Source organism: Buceros rhinoceros, unplaced genomic scaffold (assembly GCF_000710305.1).
Source record: "Buceros rhinoceros silvestris isolate BGI_N320 unplaced genomic scaffold, ASM71030v1 scaffold9053, whole genome shotgun sequence".
Taxonomy (NCBI): Eukaryota; Metazoa; Chordata; class Aves; order Bucerotiformes; family Bucerotidae; genus Buceros; species Buceros rhinoceros.
Window position 1 is genome coordinate 51,090 of NW_010404268.1, and position 13,948 is coordinate 65,037.

The 13,948-nt window shown below is 37.6% G+C and overlaps 1 protein-coding gene across 1 annotated transcript in view; it reads left to right on the top strand.

The window, feature by feature from the left end:
* MYOM2 (myomesin 2) overlaps window positions 1-13,227 on the top strand; it is a 58,968-nt gene extending 45,741 nt beyond the window's left edge. The window contains exons 25-33 of the mRNA XM_010133337.1: window positions 2,723-2,836; window positions 4,169-4,256; window positions 6,750-6,788; window positions 7,453-7,558; window positions 8,593-8,756; window positions 9,088-9,124; window positions 9,242-9,264; window positions 10,124-10,179; window positions 12,898-13,227. Of these exons, the coding sequence (XP_010131639.1) occupies window positions 2,723-2,836; window positions 4,169-4,256; window positions 6,750-6,788; window positions 7,453-7,558; window positions 8,593-8,756; window positions 9,088-9,124; window positions 9,242-9,264; window positions 10,124-10,179; window positions 12,898-13,227 (957 nt within the window). The remainder of the gene's footprint in view (window positions 1-2,722; window positions 2,837-4,168; window positions 4,257-6,749; window positions 6,789-7,452; window positions 7,559-8,592; window positions 8,757-9,087; window positions 9,125-9,241; window positions 9,265-10,123; window positions 10,180-12,897) is intronic.
* The last annotated feature ends 721 nt before the right edge of the window (window positions 13,228-13,948 follow it).

The following is a 13,948-nucleotide window of genomic DNA, read 5'->3' on the forward strand; positions in this document are numbered from 1 at the left end:
TGAACCAGTTATACTAGTGTTAATACTCTACAAATTGATCTGAAATTATCCTTCTTTTCATTGACTGTGGATTCTGTTTACACCACTGAAACCGTGAAAGGCTGAGCATCTGATTACATGCTTTTCACAAGTGTACTTTTAGTTCATAAGGTTAGAACATTTTATGCAAATGAAATCTAGGCTGTGGGCTGTTTGCACACTCATCATTTTAACTATGCCATTGACCTTATAATACTTGTTACTGTTAGTATGTGACTGGCCATTAGGTTCACATGGTACTGTTGTTTATGCCTGTTTAACTACTATTTGTACATTGGAAGAGCTTGCACAATAAAGCCTGGATTTGTCCTACAAACTTGAGATACCTGACATTCAGGTTAGAAGTGTGGCTGCCCTGGACTATTTCTGTGGTAACATAAACACCCAAGGAACAACCTCTCCCTCCCTAGGCCATATTATAGCACTTGGCCTGGGTCTCTTCTAGGCTCTGTTTAGTGCTCCTGTGCAAAAATAATTGTCATGGATGTTCGTACCTCTTGAAAGAGCCTGGGATAATGTGAAAGAAGTAACTGTAAGAAAGGGCTTTTTACCTTCACTTCCTCAAAGGCCATGGCATAAAATAGGGGTATTAGGAAACCAGGCCAACTGGAAACTTATGTACGGTGGAGGACTGACTGTATGATCCAGGTCCATAAGAGTAATAATGAACAAATATGGATTGTGTTATAAGAGTATATCAAAAGTAATACATGTTACTTCATGTACCACTTATTTTCTGTGTGATTGCATCTGATTGACTTTTGAATGACTTTTAGTATTTAATTCTGAAATAGCTTGTATTGATGACTTTGTTCTTGGTATTGTAGCTCCTACATGCCAGTGGGACAAGTTTGTCCATCTGAATGATAACTTGATGGTGTTTACTTTCAATTCTGTGTTTATTTTTCTTCATATGCCAGCATCTACTATAATTTTTCTTCAAGTATGTCTAATTTCAGAATGTTCAGAATCCAAGTAACTTTGACCCTTATTTGTTCTCTGTCTGTTAAAAGCAAGTTTTTTGGTCTGTGGCTAAACAGTGAAAAAGGTAACTTTTCATAGTAAATGTCAACATGAAATAACTTCAGCACTGCAAATTGCAAGTGTCTGAAACTCAGTCTATTTATTGTCAGATTGAGTGTTAACAGTCTGATGAAAAATTGTTGAAAAGCATTAAAGGCTTGTTCCTTCGGGCTTTGTTCAAATAAAGTTGCTACTCATGTCATATGACTATGGCAATAGCCACGTTGTAGTGACGGGTGACTGTAAAACGCTGCTCACTTTTCTCAAGCAAGGCATTGCTTTGGGCCAGGTTGTGATCCTAAATACTGTCAGAGATTCACAGCAACCACACTGGTTATTAAGCAGCAATATATGTGATTTATTTGAGAAGGTTTTGTAGAGATGTCCAGGAATAGGACCTCCTATTTGTCTAGCCACTTCTATAGAGAGTGTTCTTAGAGCTGTCCATCTATGGAATGACTTCTCTAATGTGAACGGGTTAGAAATTGTTGCATGTTTTTTCCTCCAAGCAAGTCACTTGAAAACTCTCGCAGAACTGTGTTAACTTCTGGGCTACCCTCTATCCATTTGTTCAGTTCTTTTTAAAAGGGACTTTTAAAAGCAACTGCCTGGGGACTGCGAAATGTCCTGCCAGCTCTGTCCTTCCACCAAAGCCACACTGACCGGGAATTCAGGTTATGCACGGAAATACCATTGCATTTTTGTGATGATATTTATAAAGGTATGGTGATAGTGATGTCAAATAGTGTTACTGAAAGGGAGAAAAAATTATAAATATTGCCAGGGCTTCTAAAAGAAGCGTTGCTTTTAGCTTCTTTGAATTCATAGGTTAAGGTCATTCATCCAGAGATATTTTAAACATCACCAATACACAACTGATATTTCAAAATTATAACAGTACTTGGGGCATAGATGTGGTCTATTTATGCATTGCTTAGATGAGCTGCTGTTACTAGAGCAAAATTCTGGCTTTAAAGGAACTTCTCTGCATTTGCGCTATGTTGTTAAGCCCCTTTGTGTTGGGAGAGACTGCAATTTGTAGGATTGCTCAAGTCTTTGTACTGCCCATAGTACACAATGTACTAGGAAAAAAAGGAATTCCAGAGCAGTTCAAAATTTTTAAGTCTCAAATGCTTTCAGAATAGTATTTTCAGTTTCTCTCTGTAGTTCATCCCTGAAAGACATCGCTTAGGTAGTTGGGACAAATCTGCAAGTTGGCTGAAGACTCTCTAAGATAGGAACTAAGTTCTGTGTTACAGATCTCCGGAAACACATGGCAAATACGAAAAGATAAAGGAGAGTTCAGCAGCTCTATTTTCAAAGATACTTCTCACAGATATCTCTAGGCAAACTTCAACCGCACAGCAAGGGTGCAAAAATGTTTAAGGAAAGACATTGACATGATTCCCTTTAAGGATTTGACAGGGCTCTGAAGCTGTAAGCTGTATATTTCTGACCAGTCGTGTGATGCAAACAAATACCTTATGAGTAAGATTTGCTTAGTAGGATTTAGTTGTAATTGTTTTTTTTACTTAGCTTTATTTGATATGTGTTGTAAAAAAGAGTGATTTCTTATATTGAAAATTCCTGTGGGACTACTTACAGTGCGATAGCCTTCTTCAGGAAACAGCCATGCTTATGTGCCTTTTCTGTTGTACAGGTTGCAAACACAAAGAAGGAGACTACTTTCAAGTGGTATAAGGACGGCTCTGGCATTGATGTTGATGAGTTGCCTGATTTGCAGACAGGGGGATGTCACCTCTGCATTCCCAGGGTACAGTATCAGCTACTGTTTAGAAATGACAGCTTTCACTTGACACACTACAGGTTTGCCAGGCAGAGCACTAACCCAGCGATCATGATTTCTGTGAAACATTTTAAGAAAAAACATATTTGCTATCCTTCAGTTAGTTGGTGAGCAACTAATGCTAGTAAAAGAGTATCTATTTCTGTTAACAGCTCAGTTAATGCTTAAGTTGCTTCAGTGTTCTTAGGTGAACTCTATCTCATTCTTTCTTACTGCTCCTTAATTTTTCGATTTGTTCAGGCACCTAATTTCCATGGGTGTTTCAGTTTTATTACCTAAAACGAATAGGTTTGAGATATATGGCATCTTAAGATTTGTCTTTATGCAAACAGGATAACCCATGTTGTGTCTGAAGCATAAGCTTGCATAGTTGCTGCCTTCATCAAATGCCAAAACCTCCCTGGATAGAGTTTTTCTGCTTTCAGCATAACGTACATTCTGTTAATTGATTTATTTATTGATTTAATATTCTTCTAATTTCCTTCCTTCAATTCACTTGCAAGAGGATACTGACTTTGCAGTGGCTTAATTTTTCTTGAGTAGACTTTTTATGGAGGTGGTGGCTTCTGCTTGTCTTAAATTGCTATGCTGCCCCTACTATGATTTACTTGTTTATGGATTTGTTTAAGTCTAAGACTCAATTAAATAACCTCTAATCTATATATAATTGTTTATATATTTTCCTTCAGGTTTTAGAATAAATTAAAACAAAACCACCCAAAACAACCCCCCCTACTGCCTTTAATGCAATATGACTGTGTTAGCTTTTAGAGTGCTCTCCAAGGGTAATGAATTAATTATTTACCTAGCATAGATAGAATTTGACTACAATTGCTGCTTGAATGAAAGCAACTGAGGTAGTATTTGGACAGTTAAAGGATATAGATCTGTTGTTATGCTTTACATGGATTGATTCAAAAAGTGATTATTTTGGTTGAAGAAAAATTGCATTTCTAATGTTCATGTTGGTTGAAGTTACCCTCTGTTACATCTTTCTACACTGCTTATAGTTTCTACTGACCAGGATCAATCTTGTTTATCTTTCTGGCATAAGTGAAAAAACACCATTTCTCAAGGCATTTGAACTGAAATCTGAATATGTTTTAGACTTAAGAACTAACTACAACTCCGTAAAAAAAATCATACACAAGCCATTCATAGTTTTCACCTCATCTCTTATAACATTATTTATCCAAAATGCAGTACAATGTATGTTGTTTGGCATAGAAAAACATGCAGGGGTAGAGCAAATGTACCATTATCAAGACAGTCAGTAATCATCTTGTGTTTTCCTTGTAGCTGTCTCGCAAAGATGAAGGAGTTTATAAGGCAACACTATCAGATGACAGAGGTCATGATGTATCTTCTCTTGAAGTATCAGGAAAAGGTAACATTCAGTTTACTACACTGAAATAATGATCTCCACATGTTCTCAAGAGCTATCTTTGCAAATGGCAAGTTAGCAAATACGGTTGGCATCCTTCGCATTACAATTCTCTTCTTAAGTTTTAGAGGCCTGAACAGTTTAGATCAGTTTAGGAGGGGCAACACCGGGCATTGTAATGATTAATTTCTAGAACTCTGACAGGCTAGAAATGAAGTAAGTTTCTAATCAAACAGACACTCCCTTTTATGTGATATCTTCTGTAGAGCGCTCTCTCTCTCTCTCAAATTTGTTAAGCTTTAATGTCTACAAAATCCCCTAAAGCACCAAAGTGCTGAATAGTTGGTGTGGGACTGTCAGTGGGGACTGAGAGCTATTTTGATTGTAAAATTGTAAAGGTGTTTTGTGGATTAACCCTAGCAGGCAGCTCAGACCCACTCAGCCACTCACTCACTCCCCACCACCCCAGTGGAATGGGGGAGAGAATCAGGAGGGTCGAAGTGAGAAAACTATTAGGTTGAGAAAAAGACAGTTTAACAGGTTAAGCAAAAGCCACACAGACAAATCAAGCAAAGCAAGGAATTAATTCACCACTTCCCATCGGCAGGCAGCTGTTCAGCCATCTTCAGGACAGCAGGGCTCCATCACGTGTAATGGTGACGTGGGGAAAGCAGCACTGTAACTCTGAGCATCCATCCTTCCTCCTACTTTCCCCAGCTTTATATTGCTGGGCATGACTTCACATGGTATAGAGTATTGCTTTGGACAGTTGGAGTCAGCTGTCTCAGCTGTGTCCCCTCCCAACTTCTTGTGCTCCCTCAGCCCTCACTGGTGGGGCAGTCTGAGGAACAGAACCACAACCAGTACAATCTCCACCCCTTATTCCATACCATTTATGTCATGCTCAGATCCCACACTACCCAATACATCCTCATTTACCACCCCCTCTCTTCCTGTCCTTTGATACATACACAGAGATCATTCCCTTAGCCTATGGATTTTCAAGTAAGGGGTATCCTGACCACTGAAATAAACAAAAGGTACAGCAGTTCTTCACGTTATGGTCAAGATTCCTTCTAGATTCCAGAGACTATACTTCAGGTATGGCAGGTACACTGTGCTCTGTTGGAAAAGTACAGTGAAATGCCTATTTAGAGAATTCAGTGTCTAATTCTGTGGCTCCAGGAGGCTTTGAAAATGCCAACCAGAAAACTACAAGAACTGCAGTGTTAAATCAGACAGTTAGTCTTCTAAATGGTGGAGTTAGCTTTGAAATGTAAAGGATAATCAGAGAAGTTTAGCATGAACAGTGCCCTGGAACACTGCGTATTGTATGGGGTAGGTTACTTCAAGCTCAGTGTGCATGGGCATTCAAATGAATATAAATGCAAATAAGGGTAAGAGAATCTAGTCTAAAATGCACTGATGATAGGCATTTAAATAAGGTTTCATACGTTATCAGATATCACTGTGAGCTGCTGTAATTCTATGTATGTTTAAATACTTTAAAAAAAAATGTGTTAGTTTACGTGTGAGTCTATAACAAAGCCTGGTCAGTTGTGAACATAAATGACTTTTACTTGACTTTAGTAGAGAGACCTTCCCTGGGCTTCTCTGCTTACGGTCCCACCTACTAGGCCAAAGTGGACCTTGATTCACCCCACCTGCATGCAGATATTTGATCCAATAATAAATATTTTTTGCTGGGTTCTAATAGAAGGGGAAAGACACGTTCAGAAATTAACTTGATTTACCAAACATCTCAATATTTTTTTTTCAGCAGGTTGAGCAAAGACCTGAAATAAGAGGAAAAAATGAATATCAGACTGAGTTCTTAAGCTGTGGGTTACCTCAGAAGGCTGTTATCATCACCTGATAGTCTCTGAGGCATTTATCCTCTGCATCAATTCTTCAGTCTTGAATTTGCATTTTTCAGATTATGGTGCTTCTTTGTTTCTCTGTCTTTCCTTCTTACACAATGACACTGAAAAGGATGCTTCTGCTGTGAGAGAGTTCCTTCCTCTTCCGTCCTGGTCTCCAGGGTTCTACCCTTCCAAAAACTGATCATCCCTGTGATAACGCAAAAGTTTGATATTATACCTGTTTTCTTTCACTTGCTGTTGAGGGGGTTTACCTTTGTCAACTGCCATCCTAGGGAGCAGGTGAAAACTGTTTTCACCTGGAATGCAGTAATTATTCTTCCCCTTGCACCTACTTTGAATGTGAACTATCCAGCTTTAATGACCTTGTATTATTTCTGGCCTGAGTGACACGAAGACAAAGATTTGACAGCAGACAGCTGACTTCACACACAGCACAGAATTCGTATGTTGTACACAGAGAGTCCAATTTCTCCCACACCCCTGTTGCAATTCTAATGGTTTTCTATGCCTAAGGATGTGAAGATTTCCCATGTTGCTTTAACAAAACTGAACATAGAAAAGCTATATTTTAATAATTTTGATGTACATTTTCTTTCTTTTTTTTTCTCTTTAGTGTATGATGATATAATGCTGGCATTGAGTGGAGTCAGCGGTAAGTAAATGCTGTCTTGGATTTTCACACAGTTTTTTTATGTTAAAGTTATGTGAGCCTGAGGCAGGCAATTTTTATTTGAAGTGGGAAATTTCGGAGAGTCATGATGCTTATATTATTATGGGCATGTTATTAAACTTCTGAATCGGCAGTTGACCTTGATAATTGCCACTGTTAAAAGGGAACTAAGGATTATTCCATCTGGCTTTTTTGGTTTAGATAGTCTGACAATGCTGTAGCAATAATTTTCTTTCTGCTTCCCATTAGTAAGTCAACTTTGATACAAAGAGAACGAGATTCTGATCCTGCTTCCAGCAAGAAGTTGAGAGTCCTTCCACTGAAAGAACAGGGGTTGCAGAAGAATAAAATTTTTGTGCGATTAGAATAATGACAGTATTGTTTCTCAGCAACTACAGGACCTGCTTGTTATTTCACAATGGATCTTGCTAGTCATAATGCTTGTATATGACAATAAAACCGTAAACTCACTCTAAACTTTTACCTGACATAAATCAGATCTCTCTTTGTGGTAGTTGAGAATTGTGGCACAGATTTTGTGTGGGTTTTGGTTTTTTTTTTTAGTTTTAACACTACAAATAGTCCATTTGACTTTCCTGTTCATCCCACTACCCTGTTTGATCTGCATATATTCTGTTTTACGCAGGTAAGACAGCCTCTCCACTGAAGATCCTTTGCACAGAGGAAGGAATAAGGCTTCAGTGTTTCATGAAGTACTACAATGAAGAAATGAAAGTCAGTTGGTCTCATAGGTAGATGAGAATATTTTTTCAATTTTACTTGAGAAACAATGTCATCTTTATAATTTTCTATTTACAATTCAGTGGCATTCATTTAGTAACTGGACTATATGAATGAATTACTCTTTCCAGTACTTCATATTCTCTTTTCACATAGATAGTATTCAGTAAGTTCTGCTCCTTCTTTCACTAAGTTTAATACTAATATGATGGAAATGAAAAGAAGAATATTTTTTGCTTCTCTCTTTTGCTGTATCTGCTTGAGTTTTAAAAGTGACTTAATCCATTCCACCATCCATTTCATGGAAATATAAAACCAGAGAATGCTACATGGCTAATACAGAAATATCAGCATGCATATTTATTCTTAAATTCAGTCACCTTCCCCCCATAATATTTCAGATTTTATAACGTCTCTTAATGACAGTTTATGGATCAGAAGAGCCCCTGATCTGGATCAGTAGGGCATTTCTTATATTCTTAATTTAGGAAATGATGATAAGTCAATATAATGCCACTTTTTGTTTAAAGACTTACTAGTTATCTGCAGTAGGAAATATGCTTCTTGTCTTGTCCTTAAAAAACCCCAGAAGTGTATTTTCACTTGATACAGGAGTAATAAATTCTATGCAAATCTTTTATTGTTTTCTTAATAGATTTTTGAAATTATTGAAAGCTAAAGATTTTTTTTCTGCATCAGAAAAGCTTATTTGCCTCCAGTTTACTATTATGTATTCTATGTTAGCGTGTATGAAGTGTACAGAACTCTAGTCGTGTACCTTTCTTGCATACAAACATGTATGTGCATATAGATATAAACACAGGTGATTGCATATGTGCAGGGGAGAGTGAGAAGAGGGTGAACAAATTAATTTTTGGAATGAAAGCTCAAGATAATTGTTCCAAAGTGTTTCATACCCCCATAGCTGCAATCTATATGTAGTTTAGGAATAGTATAGTATCCTTTGTAACCTTTTATAGATGATCTCCTATGGAGAATAAACATGAAAAGAATGTTCAAACCCATTTCTGTTAATTTTTTCTAGGGAATCTAAGATTTCTTCTGGTGAAAAGATGAAGATTGGAGGTGGAGAGGATGTTGCCTGGCTGCAGATATGTGAACCCACTGAAAAGGATAAGGGGAACTACACTTTTGAAATCTTTGGTGCCAAGGAGTCCTACAAACGCACCCTTGATCTGTCTGGGCAAGGTATGTTTATAGGATCACACTTACATGGCAACTTCTCATGGATTAAGCAGAATTTACTGGCTGTAGTCAGAGGAGTGACAGTAGAACCAAAGTCTTTGATCAGAACCAGTTGCAGTTTAGTTGCTTAACTCTTATGATCTTTTTAGACATATATCTGTTTTCATCACCAGTGACATTGGGTTTCAGGGGTTTGGTTTCCCATTTTGCTACTGTGTAACCCTGTATTTGTTTTAAAAGAACTTTAACATGAGTATGTGTTTAAATGTTTATACTGAGCCCCAAGGGCAAGCTGTGTTCATGGACAGTAACTCTCTCAATTATTTTGTTACAGCTTTTGATGATGCATATACAGAATTCCAGCGACTCAAGTAAGTGCTACATCTTTTGCATTTTAATGTTGTAACAACATCTTTACTTATAGAAAAATATTTTATTAATAATTTCATTAGTAACATATGTATTTATTTTCTTCTCTTCCTCAACAGGGCCGCTGCTTTTGCTGAGAAGAGTAAGTTTACTTCGTGTTTTACCAAAGGTGTTCTACAATGCAGTCTAGTGTTAAAGGATCCGTCATGATATGCTGCCATAGCTGTCAGAGTTTGGTGGCTACATAAATCCCCTGACAGTACATAACATTGAAATAATATTAGTAATTTGTGGCTTTTTTTTTTTTATTATTCAAATGGAAACCCACCAAAAGTTTTATACAACTTGCAAGCCTCCCCTGTACCTTCTTGTGTCTGCAGATGTTTTGTGAGGTGTGAGCTTCTGGGTGTCATACAAGGAGATGTTGACTCTGAAAGCTGATGATGATACTGAATATTGGGTTCTACCTATTAAGTAAAAAATTACATGCTGATACCTGTTTGGTATTGCTTGCTGAGACACAGACACAGTGTGACACAGTGAGGAATCTTGTTACTGTTTAGGGGCTGTAGAAATTCTGGTGTTTTTCTGCCAGTTCCTCTGGTAATGACAAGATGGTCCTGCCCACAAAGAAAGTGGCAGAACAAATTTTCCTTTGAGTTTAGATATCAACAAGATGCTAAAAGCATCCTCCTTGCTTTGCTCTCTGCCCAAAGCACAAACTGTCTAGCTCAGTAGTAGCTTCAAGGTTGTTTTGTGAATCAGTTTACAATGCTATAGCACAGTCTCTGCTAAAAACTCTGAAAATACATTAGAAAGAAATAACACAAAATATCACAAAAAATGTATTATGTTTAATTAACTAGGGGCTACAGTTTTTTTAAGGGTAAGTCCAAACAAAAGCTTTGACTAATATGGCACTAAGTTATAAAACTATTCAGAAATGAGTAATTTTGAGGTCTAAACTTCACATGGTCCACATATTTTTCCTTAACTCCTAGATCGTGGTAAAGTCATTGGTGGTTTGCCTGACGTCGTTACCATAATGGATGGGAAGGTAAGGACAGTATTTGTCAACAAGTCATGCTGACTGGTGAGGGGTTTACTTTAATGGCAAAAGGGGATGGAATGCAGAAGATTTCAAAGAAGCTGAAAACGGGAGAGTAATTTAGATCACCTTAATGGTAGTCATTATTGAGACATGCAAATTCTAAATGAGCACAGGTACAGTAAGCTGACTGCACAGTGAGAGGAGGCACATTCTTAGGCAGGCAAGGGTCTGGTCTTTTGCTGATTATGTAGAAGCTCTGAATTAACTGTGTTCTCAAATCCGGTCTGGCTTTCAGCTCTGTGTGCTGAGCAGAGCAGTTCAAGGGGAGAGTCCATTCCTGCCCTGTAGGAGAAACTGAAGAGGCAGGAGGAAGAGTCAGCATAACAGAAACAAAATCTCGGTCCCATTCTCCGGTATGCCAGACATAGACTGTTACGGCTGGTAAGAGTAAAGGAGGGTAAAGAACCTGCCTGGGTCAAGGGGCTGAACTCTCCCCTCTTCCTATATATTGGTGGATAGTCCCATTACAATACATAATTACAGGATATTGAAAGCCAGGGAATACACACATTTTTTGATATAGGTAGTAAGTAAACGCCCACATACAAAGTCAAAATTGGTAAATTTTCTCAAAGTCTCTTCCTAGGTCAGCTTGACGGATGGAGGTGAAATGTCATGATTCTGACTGTCTAGTGTCCCTCACTGTGTTTTTTTGTCATAGTGGAGCAGGATCTCATACAACCTCAACCCAAACTCTCTGGATATTAAGATAGAAGGAGGAGACTATTAGTCTGAGATCCTGTTAGTCCTTACAGGTGTGAGGAAGTACTGAAAGTGCCTAAAATCAGGCAAAGCAAAATGAATCACAGGAAATTGAAACTGAAATCACCTCTAAATTAAATTTATACCATAAATTTATATTTATACTTTATAAAAAGATACCATGCACAAGTTTTGAAAGTATGAGAAATAACAAAAAAAGAAAGGCTAAAAAAACCCACCACCAAAACAAACCCCAAAGAACAGAGGATGTTCCTCATGCAATGGAATGGTATAATTACACAGATATATGGACACCAAGGTTTTACTAGTGCTTCTTAAGAGAGTATAAATGATTTTAGGTTACATCTAGAATTTAATAAATTAGACCATGCCCAAATGATCTAAAATGACTGTGGAATATATCTGTCCTCTGATAAGTTTTAAATATTAACTTATTAATTCCTGATTAATTATTATGAATTAATTATTAATTGCTTTTAAATGAGGTCACTTTTTAGGGCATGAAATGTTGCCTAGTTACAGAAAGGACAGTGAGATTTAAACTCATACTGTTAGACAGCAGTTTGATTTCCTAAATTTTTATTTTCGTGTTTGTCTCATTGCTGCTTTAAATATTTTATAGTAAAGTTAGTTCCTATATGCTGGTAGTTAACTTTGCATCCTACATGATGACTTTTCTTTAAGAGTATTCACACGCTTAGGTTGTCACCAAGTTGTACCCAGAGGATATAAATCTTCCACCAATAGTCTCCTCTGACTTTGGAGGCATATAATATGCAAGATTGCTTCTATTTGTGAACATATGGGACTTCCTGTTTTATTATTTTCTCTGAGTTATATCACATCTATTCACTCATCATAATTCAAGAAAAACATTGCACAAAAACATGCACGTGTGCATGCAGATGGACTTTCTCTGCTCCCTCTGAGTCAGGATTTGGTGAAACCTGAAGAGAATATGGAGGGGAGGAAGTATAAGGAAGCGTTCTGACAGAAACTATAAGTTTTTGTTGGTTTTCTGTCTTTCTTTTTCCCCCTGAACACAGTATAGCATATGTTAAATTCTTAAGGTGACTTGTAATTGTCTAGGGCAGAATTTTCAGCAGAATGAGTTTCAAACAAAGTAGACAAAGTAGGCACTAATCAATGCAAAATCTCAAATGATTCTTTCATTTATTCTGTCATCACTGCACCTAAATACATTAAGTTGACATAGATGTGTATATGGGGTCAAAATAAGGTTTAATGGTAACTGTATAAAAATTTGGAAGAACAACCATGGAAATTTTTCAGGCTTCTTCAATCTCAGTTCAGTCCTTGGAGAATACCTGAACTGCCAGGATGGCCTACTAAGTCATTTCAGCTATCCTCTGAATACACTTTACATGCATGTAACACTTTGCAACATTTGTATATTATTTATTCCTCATGAAATATTTCCATTTTACTCGATAACAGTGCCTGGAATCAATGTTCAATGATTCATGTTCTGTACTCTGTTTTTAAGTGATTTTTTTTTTTTTTAAATCGTCTCAAGCAATAACCTCAGGAGGCCTTGGTCAGAAAAGATTTGCTCAGTTCTCCCTGCTGTATATAGGGAAACTTCAAGGATGTTTTTAAACCTATCATTGCCTGAATCTCATGTCAGACTAATGGGTTGTCAGGAATCTCCTGCAGGCAGGACTGCAATGACAGTCTGACTTACCATCTTCAGACACTGTTACCCTGAGGCTATTACTGCATCACAGACACTGGTAAGATGGTGGAAAGACTGAACTAAAGAAAAAAAAATATATTAGGAACTCTACTTTTCAGTCCTCAAGAACATGATACCTGTCTTACTTTAACTAGGAATAAGAAATGCCTGAAAGCAATACTTACAATATTCTGGTTAAACAGATCTGACTTATCCTCAAAATTTCTTCTTTTTTTCTCCCTCAGACGCTGAATCTGACCTGTACTGTATTTGGAAATCCTGACCCCGAAGTGGTTTGGTTCAAGAATGACAAGACATTTGAACGTGATGAGCACCTTGCATTTTCACTGGAACAAGGGAAATATGCCAGTTTAACAATCAAGGGAGTGACCTCAGAAGACTCAGGCAAATACAGTATCCATGTCAAGAACAAGTATGGTGGGGAAACAGTGGATGTCACTATAAGTGTGTACAGACATGGTGAAAAGATGCCTGAAATTAAGCCTGGCCAGCTTGCTAAACCCAGGCCAATACCTCCATCAGAAGAAGTCCTCAAACCTAACAGCCACTCATAATCCAATAAGTAACATATAACACTCCGTTTGACAAACAAAATAGAATACATGAGCTGTAGTTGAGGTATTCTGACATATATCTAATTGGTAATGTCCAACAGGAAACTGAGCTTTTAGGAGTTTGCATTACAGAGGTAGCCATGCTATGGTGCTGTACACAACCGCAACATTTTGAACACGTGTAATTGGATGGAACTTGTAAACAGCAAAAAGCCAAATGCCTGCCAGAGGCTCCCGTATGTAATGACAAGTTGCAACTTCCGTTTCCAGCCTTCCCAGCCCTCTGCAAAAACACCCACAAAAACCCAACAACCCTCCAGGAACAAATATTCCACCATTAAAGGCAGTGAACTGCACTTATACACATATTTCAAGAGAGTTCCTCCTTTGTTCCACACAAAGTCTCTTTGGCTTTGAAGCCTCTGATCTTGTAAGTCTAGTGGATAGTCTCTATTTAGTAGCGACACTGTTGTTTATGAAGTGACTTTACCTTTAGTAGACTTCCACAAATGTTCATTGTTTACTTGTTGAAGCATAGGTCACATGGCTGTATTTGTTTTTCTCGCTTTGTGCTAATAAAACTTTAAAAGTCACCTTTGCTATTCACTGCTCCAAATCACACCTAACTAGTTCTGTTTACTCTCTTCCATTGTTTAATTATTGCTTATTGCACAATTTCACAGCTGGTAGCATGCAGACTATCAACTTTCAATAAAGAATG